At 47.0% G+C, this 15,619-nt stretch overlaps 1 protein-coding gene across 1 annotated transcript in view; it reads right to left on the bottom strand.

Moving 5' to 3' along the window:
- Nucleotides 1-15,619, bottom strand: part of LOC144124506 (proteasome adapter and scaffold protein ECM29) — a 409,805-nt gene that overhangs the window by 386,444 nt on the left and 7,742 nt on the right. The window contains 4 exon segments of the mRNA XM_077657223.1: nt 2,581-2,622; nt 5,679-6,029; nt 10,425-10,678; nt 10,992-11,122. Coding sequence (XP_077513349.1) covers nt 2,581-2,622; nt 5,679-6,029; nt 10,425-10,678; nt 10,992-11,122 — 778 coding nt within the window.

Here is a 15,619-nt window from a genome sequence, read left to right as displayed (position 1 = left end):
AACAGTGCATGCATTTCAAAATACACCAGTGTCTCATCAGTGTTACGGATCTGGCCAAGCTCATAGCTGTGCTCCCTGTGGAGCTTCACTGCTGAAAAGCAACGTTTTTTCTTCAAAATTGGCTGGCAGCTTCTGGCATATTGTTGTCTGGCATCTCAAATAAAATCCATTTCCTCTCATCATATGCTGCACCCAGCCCTGGGAATCTGCATCACTTCCATCTGGATTGCATCGGTAGTGACAGCAAAACCCCTGCATCGTTCGCTGCAAACAAACTCACAGACTTCTTCAAATTGCGGATGTCAGCCCTTGTGCAGTCCCGTGAACTTCTTATGTGTCATGGCTCCTTTGGCAATTTGGTTCCGCTGCTTCCTCCACCTGATGATGCAGGCTCCGTCCTCACCGAATTCCACGGTGCCACTGTGGTTGCCATTATTTTCAGCAAACGTGATTACAGTTCACTTGAACTTCAAGCTGTAGGCTGCCCCCTCAAATTCGATCCGATTTCCATTAAGGCTGTCAAACAACCAACACCTAACGAAGCAACACAACATGCCTGCAATGCACGTGAAACCTGCTGAGTGCTACTACTACCAAGTCCATGTGATAAAGTTATCAGGATCGCTTTCGGCCAGTTTTTGGCATTCTGCGCCGCCATCTGTCATGTAGTGTCGGAACGCAGCAACACAAGAAGGCTGAAATTGCGCTGCGGACACCACGCCACCTCGGGACCCTGACAGCACCGGCTCTCCGACAGCTCCAGCTCGATGACGGAGTGAGCAAGTGTGCTTGGAGGCCTTGGCTACATGCTCTTCCTCGCAAAAAAAGAGGGTGCTTAGATTTGTATGCCTTTCTTTCGAAATTTTTTTTGTGAAAATAGGGACAAGAGGGGAGTGTGGTGCTTACAATCATGAAAATGCAGTAAAAGCTGTTGCCATATGGTGCCATTATCTTCTGCAAAGCGAGTTTATTTTAATTCCTTCTTCTACCTGTTACTTTACCTCTTGGACTGTTATATCTATGGATTTTTTTAATGCATCTGTTTCAGTGATTTTGTTTCATTTCATTTATTTTCAACCTCAGGGCTTTCACATTACAGATGGAGTGGGGCATTGAAGCAAAAGAAACTAATATCATAATAATAAACCACACTGTTCAATTGGCAGGTGGTCATTCATTTATCAACAATCTTGAAGTATGTAACTTGAACAAAGTTTATGTTACTGACAGCAATCCATAAATAACAGAAGTTTGGCCACCTCAGACTGCCGTTTTCTGACACATGGACCCAATGGGTAGTTCCACAACTGGCAAGATCAAATAGCCTTGCCGTCAAGTGTGGTAAGACAACCAAGCAAGGCATTAAAAAGGATAGGGGGGTTACAGTTAGAAGACCCTGATCAAAAATGTTCGACCAGTCTCACAGCAGTGCTGCATGATTATGCAACGGTGTAACAGCCATTTTTCACTATGGCACACATAGATTCCACGGATGGTTTATGAAGGCAGCATAAAATGCTGACACGGTTCCTGTGTGAGCAGCATGCAGTCTGAGCTTTTTGCCTTGATGCGAGTGTCAGCTGTACAGCGGCGTAGGAAAACCAATGCAAAGGCTCTTGAAAAGGGTCCACCCCCCATGGAGGGAGCAAGCAACGCCGCACCACAGCAATCCCTTAAGTCCCAGGCATGCTGAGTTGCTGACTAAGCATTTCCAAAGCCTCCAAACAGTTCACATCACCAGTTGCAGCAGCACTCATGCCCCGCCCTGATGATCCCAGGCATGCATGCACAGCCTGGCATGAACAGTGAAATAAAAGCGCCTAAAGCGTGGCCCGCATGGAGCGTTTTCTGCTCGCGAAATCACGTCACGCGCCCAACGCCTGCGCCGGTGTCGACGAATTCACTCCCGCATGGTCAGCAGCCAAGCGGCGTTTTTTTTCCGCCAAGTTGTGCGATGCGCGCGCCCCCATCTATACTGAAATCAGAGACAGATGCGCAGGAAGCGAAGTGAAGCCGCTGGCTCTCACGCGTGAAATGCTCGCAAGCGAACAGGCTATTATTTATTTGGGGGGGAAGCGCTCGTACGGGGAGTAGGTAGGAAGAGGGGGGGTACACCGAAACTGAGCTGCGCAGGGAGGGGGAAGAAAAGAGAGAGTGGAGGTGAAGGGGGTCTGGTTTGGAGAGGGGGGCAGGGGAGGAGGCAAGGGAGAAGGCAGTCGGGCGCATACTGATCTGTCCCTGCGATGCGGGAGCCCGTTTGGGCGCGCATCCACCATGCGAGAGTCTCCCTCGGCCGGGTAGTTGTAGCCGGGTGCACTGGCGCGGCCCTGTCCAGAATCACGTGACGCCCGCTCCGGCTATCATTGGCCCTCTGTCACTGCCCTCTCCCGGCGTCGGCAGCGCGTCAGCGATTTTATCTGTTCCACCAGAACCCGACGATTTGGCAAAAACGTCCTCTCCCGCGGCAAAAAAGCACTCCACTGCCGTCAACGCCGACGAATCACCTGGAAAAACGCTCCATGCAGGCCACGCTTAAAGGAAGCATGCACAAAAGAAAATACTGAAGAGGGAAATACGCACGTTGACAGAGTCTTCATGCTCATCTCAGCAGCACTGGCAACACTGCACAAAGAGTGGGATCACAGCATGTCTCACTCTGGGAACTTGGGTGATGGCTGTGGCAACTGGAAAATGCCAAGCCCAGCCCCACAGGATGCACCAGCTACAACTTGGCCCACCCAAACACTTTCCCCAGGGGTTCTCAAACTGGAAGCACATTTTTGGTTTCCCAGAGTTCCTAGATACATGCGTGCCTCAACCAGAGCCTTTCAATTTTTCCTAATTTATTTCCACCAATCATACAGCAGATGCTCAAAGCAGGTTGTGTCAATATACAGCCAGTCATTACTGATTGAATTTGGACATTTTTGAGGAGCCAAGCATTTTGCATGCATGTTAAGGGGCAACTCGAGCATTTTTTCTACCTCTGGGAATTTTAATGAAACTTGCACAGTATGTTCTCTGCAGTACTCTGGTCCTTTGTGCCAAATTTCACAGGGAAGCAGTGTTTTGTTGCAGCACAAGTGAATTTCCAATTTTGTAGCCCCGATCGGGGTGATTCCTGCAGGCACTGCCTGCGTAATGTCACTGAACGCACAGCCATCAGCATTTGTTCTGCTTTTTGCTGAAGGGCAAAATTTCAAGCTTGCCTTTGGTCATTTCAGACAGATAATGACCCAAGCTGTATCTTACAGTCTCCAGTATAGCCAATCAATGCGCACATGATACAATATCTGCGACGTTATAGGTAGGTCTATCATGACGTCATTGATTGGTTGAAACCTAGCTTCAGTTTCCTGGTTTTCTAAAACAGGTATTTTGAAAAAGAGTCTTATGTACCAGAGAGAGGAGACTCCAAGGAATGCTATTTTAATGTTCAAAAACCACCGGAGTTGGCCTTTCAAGAGGAAGGCAGGAAAGCCAAGGAGCCCTCAGCACCACATGAAAGGGATTCCCTAAGGCTGAAGAGGTTGAGAACCCCTTCCATGCATGTTTACTCCAAGTGTGCCCCACAACAGTTGAATGCACCTTGGTCTTGAAGCAGCAGAAAAATTTTAAAAATCTGCAATGCAACTACCTTTTTTTTCTTTCTCTCTCTTGCTGTTTAGCAGCAAACTTTGAAATCTAGGAAAAATGCTTGGCAGCCTATGATAAATACTCCACTGGAGTTCTGCAGTGAACAATAAAAATTTTAATTTCACATGAAACACCTAAAACACCTCCCTTGTTTTCTTACAGCCAAATTTATGGCCAAGTTTTCACAAAAGAGAACACAACAAAAAAATCTGCTGCGGTTTAACTACTGCTGAACCTGGTTAGAGAGCGGAAGCTGTGGTGGGCCAGGCGAGTAGACACGGCTTGGCGTCTGCAACGTTGAGTGCGTTCCGCACACTGGGTAGGCAGCGCTGGATAAGCTCCTCGCCAAACTCCTTCCTGACACTAAGTCAAGCGCCGGCTTATATTCCACCAGACGAACGTCACAATGGCAGTTTTCATCGCGCGACATCACGCACTTGTCACATGACTATTCTACCACCCTCTACCGGAGAATCGAAAGGTCGAAGATCAAGGTCAAAGGTCATGACCATGTGGTGCGACACCACGGCGATCCACAAGGTTAGGCTGAAGGGCTTAGCTGAGGCGATTTATAGCCATGCACGACCTCTAACTTGGTGAAGGTCAAGTTTAGTGCCACGCTAAGCGCGGCTCTACCTAGCATAGTGAAGCTTTCGCTTGGAAAAAAACGCTTCCAAAAAAGGAGTTGTGTCCTTCGGGTACACCCTAATGTTGCACCAAGTGCTGCTGCATTAGTGAAATTTATAAAACCTCGTCAACATGAACCTGCTGAACTGGTATTGTTATGATTTGATAGCTGCTCTGAATTCGCTACTCAGCCGCCACAGAAACCAACATATTTTCTGACCACTTTGTCCAAACAGGCATACCACCTTTCAGGCTGACGTGAACCATTTTTTACAGTGTATTCTGCGCAAGGTCAAAGCATGTTGCTGAGTGGCAGTGTTGTTGGCACTGTACTGTGCCAGAAAAAAAGTTTCCCTTCATTCACATGCAGTCGACTGTCACGGTATAAACTGCAAAAACCAACTTGGCATGTGAAACCATTACAAAGAGTTATCCCAATGTGTCGTGGAAAGTAAAAGCCGGTTTTTGTTCTTACTTATTCAAAATGCAGTTTTAGTCTACACTCAGGGGTTCTCAAAGTAGCTTCTACAGGTTCCATCTGTGGGATCGGTGAGCACCCACACTTCCCCCTTTACAGGCAGATTCACATGCTGGACCGTTCGCCTGCAGATGTCCAATTTCTGCTCGGTGAGACTGGCTCGCATTTGCAGAAAGGCCGCGCACATGTCTAATCTGCCTATCGCCACTCCTCCGCCCTTTGTCTCTGCAGGTGGCAATGTGTGCGGTCTTTCATCATGCAACACTTGCCAACATCATGGTCCAAGCAAAAGTGGGATGTCGTGTGAAGTGGCATGCAGACCAGGCATTTCTCTTGCATTTTTTTTGCAAGGAAGCATCCCTTCAATTCTCATTTCCTCTAGCTTGCCTTGAGAGACGCCCCTTAAGGAGCCACCGTGATTTATGCTGCTGCGAAAGTTCATTAAGTGGATTTTTTTACTTTGCATCCATGGGAAACAAACCAAATGTTTCCTTATCCAAGAATTGATCCTAGCTGAGTTGGTCTTAAAAAGAGGCTACTGTGCACTATCTAGTCCACTCTGTTGTTCTTCTGGACTCATTTTACAATGAAATTTCTGCTTCGACAAAATATCTCATGGGCCCTGTGGATTTCGTGGCAGCAGAGTCTGGCTGTCTTGCCACTGCAGAGCTTTTGAATGGAGCTTTCTGGCACAAGGGCACCAGAACCAGATGGGACCAAGTGGAAAGAAACAGAAAAGAAGGAATCTCTTATTTCCCTTTCCCCATTGGGCTCTCACATGGAGATGACTGGCTGAGGTGTTTACAGTGGCATCATCTAGCTGTGGAATCACTCCACTGGAAAAGACCATGTAGCTGAAGGGAATATTCGCACCCCCCCTCACACCGTACCACAGTGGCACACGCTCGTCATTACAATCCTAAACCCTCAGCACCACCTGTGTCGGCTGTCGGCCGCAGCAACCAGCAGGTGGATGATGACGGTGTGCTCTGGGTAGAGGCCCCCTTGGGCGAGCAGGTGCAGGGTGGCCAGCTTGAGCCGCTCCAGCTCGTCGGCACCCGGGTGTGGAGGTAGCCGCGACACAGCGGCCGCACTCAGTCCCGCTGGGGCGGGGCCATCGCCTGCTGGGGGCGTGTAAGGTAACAGCAGCAGCTCCAGCAGCCGCTCCCGCAGCAGCACCCAGGGCTCCCCTTGGCCTGCCGGGGGTGGTAGAGCGGGGCCCTTGCCACCAGCTGCCCGGTGCACAGCCACTACATGAAGCACAGCTCCCATGGCCAGCTGAAGGAGCCTGTCCCAATCACAGAGCCCATGATCACCACACAAGCATGCATAGAAAAGCTACCCCTGCCCTCCAAAAAAAGAAGGCCAGTTTGGAATAGCACAATGTGCAGAAGGAAAGGTGTGCCGCACTAGCAACTACACAAAAGTTTTTCAGGTGCTGCACAAATAAAGCACATTGTAGATTAATAAAAATAACTGAGCAACATAAAACAACATGTCCACATCACAAGCACTCGTAGCAAGCTCTTTATATCCAGTAGTCATCGACTATCCAGTAAACAATCTGAACCAAAAACACTAGCAGAAATGATAGCAAAGAAGGGGAAAGAAGACACAGGCTAAAGCGCTCGCTGTCAATTGGATACATTTACTGCAAGGATGTAGCGGAGTGGAAGTATTTTAAACTTGGGATTGTATGCGAATAGCATTTACTATTCAATTCACACCACACTTTTAAGATTTCAAGTACAGCAAACTCAGGTAATTCGAACTTTCAGTTAATTCAAACAAGTTTTAAAATTTTCGTTGGGTGGTTACATTTTTAATGCATTTTAAAGTCCCTTAATTTTTACTACGGATTCTCTTAAATTCGCTTAATTCAAACTTTTTGGCTTTCTCCAGTGCTCCCAATGCATGAAAAAGCGGCGGCCGAAGTTGGAGGAATAGGTCAGGTTTGTAGCACTGCATGAGCTGAAATTCGGCCTCTCCAGTTGGTTAACTCAGATGCAGTCCGAAGGGAGGCCATGTCGACCGGAGTTGCCCATTGCCAATAGTTTCGCTTTATGAGCTTCGCTATTAACCTGCAACGATATCAGCTATTGGCTACACATAAAGGAGCCAAGGCCAGCCACGCGTCAGTTTGGATGCTGATTGATATGTCCGTGGTCTTTTTTTTCTTTTTAAGCGTCAAGCTGTTCCGGATTAAATGTGTGTTCCACTCGCTTCCCTCCGCATGGTCGTGTGTGCCGAAATGCGCAGTCATTACGAGCTGCTCGTTGTGCGGAGGCTCCACCACCACTGCGCCGCACCTGTGAAGGAGGCCGTGGAAAGTCCTACTATTTTGGAGCAGCTCTGCTTTGATATTCCCAACAGTGGGCATGCAGCACACCATGATGCAACTGCAACAAACTGTCATTGCCACACAATTTTCAATAAAAATGCAGACGACCATTGCTTATTTTTTTATCAATTAAATTTGCTCCAGTGTAAAACTGTTTTCTGAAAATGTTTTTGTAGCCATTTGGCTATTAAAGCTTCGGCTAATTCGGACCTTTTTTCCAGTTTTTTTGAGGCGCCAGTTAATGTGGTTTTGCCCTATTGGGAAAACTAGTTCTTTATTGCTGACTCTTTTCTCAGCCATACAGCCAGTCGGAGAGTGTGCCGGTTGAGTAAAGACATGAGTGCTTTTCACCCGCATTTTATTTTGTGCTAAAGCATTTCGCTATGTTTGCATAACAAAAGAGTTGTAAATAACTGTTTGTATGCACAGTTGTCCATAAACCAAATCAAATCAGATTAGCCTTGGGCCATATTCAGGTACACTCTTGATCATTCAAACAAAAATCTCTGGTCCCTTGAAGTTTGAATTAATGAGAGCACTGTACTCGAACAGTAACTTGCAGCAAATAATAATTGGTTTTTTTGGGGAAAGGAAATGGCGCAGTATCTGTCTCATATATCATTGGACACCTGAACTGCGCCGTATGGGAAGGGATAAGGGAGGGAGTGAAAGAAGAAAGGAAGAAATAGGTGCCGTAGTGGAGGGCTCCGGATTAATTTCGACCAACTGGGGATCTTTAACGTGCACTGACATCACACAGCACACGGGCGCCATAGCGTTTTTCCTCCATAAAAACGCAGCCGCCGCGGTCGGGTTCGAACCCGGGAACTCCGGCTCGGTAGTCGAGCGCCCTAACCACTGAGCCACCGCGGCGGGTTGCAGCAAAATATTGCAACTAATCCAAACAACGGAGCTCGCTGGTTACAGTAATTTGCTTTTGTCACATCAGTCATGAAATCAACAGCTTACATGCAGCAATTGTTCAGTCTTGCATAAAACCAACAAACTGACGGACATCAACAGTCACCTGCCGCAGTGTGCTTGTAGGTTGGAAAACCAAGTGCCAATGACTGGCAGTGGACAGGCGGCGATCCTCTCATTTTATACCACTGCGATAAGAGTGGAGCTTGGAAGTTCTCATTAAGGGCCCATCAGCAGGCCACATGTCATCATGAATAGAGTGCCATTACAAAGCCGGCGCTTCACATTTAGGCGCGCGAGACAGCATGAAAAGGATGGTCCCACTCGTGTAGTACGTCAAATTGCCGCATTTGTGCACATTTCGTGAGCCATCTTCTTGCATTTTGCTAGCAGTGCCTTGCCTTACTGTTAACCGACCACTGATGTCGCTCCTCCAGTAAGGGTTGCCTTACAGTGCTTCACGACACCATTCAGTAAGCTACTTTAAGCATAAGTCAAAGTGTCACAATAGGCTGTTCACTGAACAAAATTATGCAGCTCAAAACAATTATAAACAAGATATTAGCTGGTCTACAACAAGCTTACGACTGTTAGCCCTCCCTTAATTGATACCCAGTAGGCATTATAGATACAGAGCTGTGCCTCATTAATATACGACCCCCATTAATCCGAATAGCTCAAATTATGGAGTTCTTGTGGGAACCAAAGTTTCCCAATGTATTTAGGCCTCGTAAATATGGATACCCGCTGTTCGGCCAATTAACAGGAAAAAATGCACACAGCCATTTGGGGCCCATGTATTTTCGTTACATTAATACGGACAGCAATGAGAACAAAATCTCTACTGTCCCAGCCAGACGTTTGAATTTCTGCATTTTTAGTGCAGGACACAAGAGAATGCAGCAGAAGATTGCAAATGATTCGCTGCTGGCCCATTTATTTTCTGGTTTCATGCTTGAGAGAACAAAGAGTTGCCAGGTCAGTACCCCTTACCGAGTGTTTGCCGCAGCACTGCACGAATGGCTGTGAGGAAAACTGCCTCAGCAATTGGTGCTACGCAGAAAGCCTATTCAGCAGCTGTCAGCCGACTGAGTCATGGGGTGGTGGGATGTGAACAAGCGTAGTAGGAGCTGGTCATCTAGCCATGAGACGCTATCAAGCGTATCACACATTGATCACCAGGAGTGTGAAGCTGCACCACATTATCACAAGCATAATGGCAACCAGGATAAATGAATTGGGAGTCCCAAAATTGTGCCTAGTTTCAACCTTACTCGCCACCATGCACAGCTACAGACCCTAATCATAGTGTGTTTTCTTTTTATGAATATTTCTTTCTTCGCGATTCGTTATTACGAACTCGCTTTATAGACATTTGCTAGGGAAACAAAGTGTCCATATTAACGAGGCATGACTGTATTAAATTATTTTTCATAATTGGTGAAAACAAAATTTCAATGCAACTTTTTCTTTTCATGCCTATGCTTTGTGGAAGAGTGCTTGTTTTAGTGTAAAGTACCTATACTGATATTTTAAACATTCGATTCGATTTGCAACTAAAAATTTGATATTCGTACACCTTTAGAAGGATGTGATTATACATACATTGAAACAAAACGAATGCGCAAATAAAAAGCAAAATCAAACAAGCAATGCCAGAGGGGAAACACTGAGGCCCGCCACCATTCAGGAATCAAGGGAGGCAATCTCCTGGCGCAACAGAGAAAGTGATGGCTCCCCTCTGGTACACGACAATATAGGCCTAAAAATTTCCCCCATCTGCGAATTGCGCACCACTGTGTGGCAGAACAGCATCCGTCTTTGTGTGCGCATGTCTTCCTAATGTGTGCATCACTTTTTTGCGCTGCAGCCTCACCTCTTGTCTCCTTCCGATTTCACAATGCCAAGCACTGCTCCCTTAATTGTCTCCCTTCCCCTTCTCGACAGCCTTCTTGTTCCACACTCCGAGCTACTCTCCATTTTGCCCATGCATGCTGCACTTCGTTACCTTCGAAGCAGACGATCACAGGAAGGAAAACTCACTCTGTACAATGTGCAAATATCTGACCAGCATTAGGCCTCCTTTAAAATATACGTGCATAATGTGGGTTCGACATAAAAAAAAAACAATCACACAGAATGAGTCCAGAACAAGCAGCCCACTTTGTAACTGGAAATTATGGTTGTGCAGTCAGAGAAGCCAAATTATGAGAGTGGCTAGGGAGTGCTCTATAAACACAAGAATATACCCGAGGCCAAAGTTTCTTCACAGCGTACCAACAAAGAAAACTGGTATCCAAAGAACGCTGTACATCAGAGAGCTACAGTATGTTTATTCTAGAATAGACAATACTAAGAAAGCCTATCATTTTCATGCCAATCATTCAAATCAATCAGCTTCCCAGCGGATTGCCCACTTACTCGTCCTGGTGCTGATGGGGGCGGCCAACAACGCATTCCCCTACAAGGCGGGGCAGTAGCTGCACCTGCTGGCACGGGGGCAGGCGGGGGAAGCCCATGCGCAGGTACACCAGAGCAAAGTTGACCAGAAACGCCTGGCTTCCTCCACTGGTGGCGGAGGACCCCCCGTACTGGGTCAGCAGGGCCTCCACTGGCAGCTGCACCTGCGGCCGTGACTTGAGCCGCTTGTTCACGTGCACCAGCAACTCCATCACCTGCACTGGGGTCGGAGGCCCCAAATCATGAGGCTACAGAAACAAGATCTGCAGATAAAGTCCCACCTGCCTGAGAAGAGACCTCAGGGGTAAGACAAGAGTGTACCAGATGACACACCAGACAGGGCTTTCTGCATACATGCATTGCACTGACTAACCAAATCTGCCTGCGCTTGCACAATATAAAATTTTCGAGGCCACGACCATGAAGTTGGAGTTGGGCCAGAGGAGAATTAATTTCCAGCTGCACAGAGCGGTGGGCTAGCAGCAGTTGTGCTCCACAGCGCCAGTTAGGAATAAAGTGATCACTGGCCTTCTTTCGGACTGCCTCCTGGGGGCTGCTCAGCTTGGCCAGCACGGGCAGCAGGAATTTACCCAGCACCGACTCAAACTGCTCGTCTGTCTCAGCCGTCACAAACCGCAGAAACACCCGCTCCACCAGCACTGCAAACAGCACCACACACACATGCCACACTGAAAAAAATGCACAGGCGATGTGATGCGACAAATCTATGTTAGCAGTACTGGCTGTTCATTTCGCTGCAACAGTGATCACCCTTCCGTTGTGTCCTTGAATTGCAATTCGCCCCTTGTGCAGAAAATCCGATGCCATTTGTGGTGGTGGTGTTGTGAGCTTTGAACAAGCAGGTGGCCCCACTGTCACCTGGCTCACGTGATCTTGTGATGTCATCACAGCCTGCCTACTGTGGCAGTTAAATTAATACGTGGTCACAAGAGGTTGCTCTCACCTGGCTCTCACAAGCCCCTCCGGTGGCTGTATTTGAAACAGCCACCTGCTGGGGCAGTGGCACATCACTTGTGGGGACCTGCCCTGCAGCCCCCCCGTGTTTGCTTTCCCGCGAGGCACCGCGCAGCGCTGTCTCATTTCGAGGCCACACACTGCACCAGGATATGTGGTATGACGACTCTCAGCGATCTACAGATGTAAAATAGAGGACGACCAGAGGCAGGATCCTCATGTGGTCGGCTTTTCCCAACCCCAGTTCTGCATATATAGGCATTAACCTATACACGCTGTCGAGCCACACCCTTCAGGTGGAGCTTAAGTGTCGCTCCAGTTTTTCATCCCATGGTGGGTTGGGTTTTGTGCGCACAAGCAGCTGAGGCCGTCATCTCAATGTTGTGCCGGCCAGCTAAGGTCTCGCCGGCACAACATTGAGATGACGGCCTCAACTGCTCAGGAAAGTTATAAGATGTGCATGTCCAATGTGAAGGCGGCATAAAACTTCTCAATAGAACGTTCCTGACAACTTCCATTTGCCTAGGATCGGCATTACCAGGTGCAGTTTGTTGTTGATTTCATTATCCCAAGTGAACTGCCATTTCTTTTATTGACTCTCTACTAGCTTTAAGCAATCTCTGTGCAAAATATTTACTTTCTCTAATTTGCTTTGGCGAGTTCATGCCACACATGTCGGCTCCTTTGCTACTGGCTGTAACAACATGGCTCGGGACCCAGCATTATTTCTTGTACATACATTTCGGCTGTCGCTGTATTGTGTACAATATCTCCTATTAACAGTTGTGCCGAGTTTCTGGGGTGCGGCACATTTAGAATGCTGAGTGAGTTGGTGTATATTATCCTATTCTTAATGTCCTCTTGTAATTATTTTCTGATTGCAACACAGATAGTGCAGCGTTCAGTTGTGAACACTAATAAGCTCTGCAGTAATGGTATTGCTTTCTCCCAATTTTCTTGTACAACTGCACTTCCAACATAAAGGGCTGTTTTTGATCCGTCTGTGTAAAACTGAGTAATTCACATGCTTTGCAGCGTATTTTTGTTTGATGTGTTCCTGGGGAGTTTGCTTCTTCTGAAAGTGAGTGGATGGTTGGTGGGCAGGGCCTCCTATAAAGATGAGGTGGGTTGGCTGGTGGTGGGTGGCAGCTTCCAGACGGCCAAGGTGGGCATCACACAACAGGTGGACAGATTTTGCCAAAGTGACGGTAGCAATGTCTACATATTCAGCAGGAAGAGCTGCGGCAATCACAAGTGCTACAAAGATTGTGCACAACTAAATGGGTCAATCCGTCACACGAAGTGAATGCAAACCAATGCAGTTACACTGTACAGAAGAACTGAAACTACGGCTAGAATGTGAAGAGACTAAGGGAGATGTGGACCTCAACAAAGCACAAACACTGCGACACATTCTATGCGTGGCCTTACTTTCATCCTAGCATTTATTGAACCGAATATTTACTCCACCACCTGGCCCATTGACATCAGAAGTGAGCACATGCCACTGCAGGCATCTCTATCAGCTCCTGACATGGCACAAATCGCCAAGTGTGTATCTCACTAACTCAATGCAACAACTTGCTGCACAGATGACCTGCCTGTAAACATAACACCCTATTAAGATAAAGAGAGTATATACAAGAAACAATAACCATCCGGCTAAAACAGTGCAGAATACAACCACCACTGGTCTCAGACATAGCCAAGTTTTGTTAATACGACATTTTTAGCTCAAGCAACAATGCCCCTTATATAAACTAATTACAGTGCACACTGAAAAGTGCCGCCCTTTGTTCAGCATACGGGATGACTAGGTTCTGAGAACCGTAAAACTGTTTTAGGGCAAAACACAATCATTTTAATAAGGTATCCGGCTTTTGAAGTTTAATGGGCAGTCTAGTTTAAGAGAACTTCTTGTTGGGCTAGTTGGTAATTGATCATTGTACTTTTAAGGCACCAAAACCACACACACACACACAAGAGAAGAGTACGGGACAGAGCAGTACGAAGCATGGGCGACCATTTATGAGATGTACCGAAGGGGTGGTTTACGAAATTCCCCTCTTGTGCAGTCGTTTCTATATAGGACAAACTGGGCGCTGTGTCGATGAGTGAATCAGGGAACACGAAAGAAACGTGAAACCAAATAGAGGGCCCAAATTTACCTAAGCATATCAAATCCTGCCCTTCACGCTCTTGTGAGCCATGCTTTTCAATGGTGCGGATTCTGGCCAGGAGTAGCAATGTAAAAGCAAGAGAACTGATCGAAGCATTCTGCGCCAGAAAGAAAGGCAGTTTGTGCATTAACGAAACATCAATATCTTTGTGCAAGGTGGAAAAACAGTTTTTTGAGTGATGCTTATCGTGTATATGGCTTGATGTGTGAATATGTTCCTAGCGCAGGTGCTGGCTGACTGTATATATATGCATGTATGTGGTTTCTGCAAATTAAACCAGTTGTGAGTGGCGCTCTGCCCCGTACTCTTCTCTTGTGTGTGTGGTTTTGGCGCCTTAAAAAGTACAAGGACACTCTAGTGGTCGGCTCCATATTGATTTCTACCGCCTGAGGTTCTTCAATATGCACCAACAGTGCACAGCACAGAGATGGCAGTGTGGCCACTTCTGCCAGGATTTTGCTCCACGACCTTGGGATCAGCTGCCAAGAGCCACATCCACCGAGCCACTGCTGCACGTAATCAGCCCATAAACTGTGCAGCATAGCATACCTTGGACAATGGTCATCTCACACTGCAAGTTACCACAACTACGATGTGGCTGACATGACATCCAATGATCAGCATGGGCTTGAGTATTCAGACAGTGAGTGCTTTTTAAAAACAAAGCAAATGTCATTTTATCTCGTATCCTGTTTCTAATGGAACTTGTTAGATAATAACCAACACAGTAAGTGAGCTTTAGTTTTACACACACAACTTTTACTTCAATTACTACATTTTAGTGTGCTAGCACTTACAGTGGCCATTCCATGCATATAGCCATTGCATGTTTGTCTGAAGCCAGTTTCGTGGCAGGCTGCTCACCTGCCCACCGTGTCAGGCGGCAGCTCAATTAATCATGAGAGGCTGCTCAGGAAAAGCAACCTGGGTCGCAACCCAACCCAAACAACCCAGTTCCCACCAATGGCAACGCCTGCCATCGCAGGGCAGTGGCGCATCGCTTGACTGCTGCACCACTGCGCCAGGAGTGGCAGGGAGATTCTCAGGAATCTACAAATGTAGAGAATGACCGATTCTGCACACATTGCGTACATTAAGCCATTATCGCTATCCAAACAGCTGCCATCCATGAGCACTGTGGAGTGAAAACCAAACTGCTAGTGCACATAATTTGCATTCGGTCTAACTGCACAAATCGATCACCATTTTTTTTAGTTTGGTTACACAACTTGCACGCTGCAACTGGAGTTCTATTTGCTGAATGAATGTCCCCTCCATTTCCACTCATGCATGTCCGCAGGATGTCAAACAAAGAGAGGAGGTAGGCCAGCAGGCACAGAATTTCCCAGTTTAAAGATGCCCAATTAGAAAGCTGCAGACAGAACAGGGATGTGTCTCCCAGACACGTAATCACAAGCCTCAACAGTGACACAGTGTCTCATGCTCAAGAGTTACATGCACTGAGCATGCATGTATGTGACAGAGTGGCAAGTGACCATCAGGATATTTCTTCTGCTCAAAAATATAGGTTTACCCAGACAGCCTGGTCAGTTCGCAAATCGGAGTGAACGTCATTATTGACACCAGCAATTGAACATTTCAGGGTCGTGATTCAATAAATTCCATCATTTTAGTCTTAGTGCACAGGGACGGCCTTGACTAGTGTGAATACCCACTGAAAATTACCACACGTATGACCCAACCCATTTCGCTTGGACCCCTTCTCTTCCCTTTCTTTGAGGTGTGCAAGATTTAGTTTCCAAACTGAACATGCACATCAAAGAATGGGCTCCAATTGTCTGCCCCTTCGAGAAGAAGAATGCCACACAGAGAAAAAGTGCCAACAAACCTCATGTACACTACCCAAGAATACACATGCTGGCTGCCTCTCTCTTATCCTCAATAGGTGTCACAATGGACTGCAGTGGTCTTGTAGTGGAACTTCCTCCAAAGTGCTTAATGTGAACCTATGTTGGAGGTGTCCGACCAGATTAAAAATCT

The sequence above is a fragment of the Amblyomma americanum genome, chromosome 3, assembly GCF_052857255.1.
Source record: "Amblyomma americanum isolate KBUSLIRL-KWMA chromosome 3, ASM5285725v1, whole genome shotgun sequence".
In the NCBI taxonomy this organism is placed as follows: Eukaryota; Metazoa; Arthropoda; class Arachnida; order Ixodida; family Ixodidae; genus Amblyomma; species Amblyomma americanum.
The sequence above is the reverse complement of the archived record's forward strand: the minus strand, read 5'-3'. Positions and strand labels throughout refer to the sequence as shown.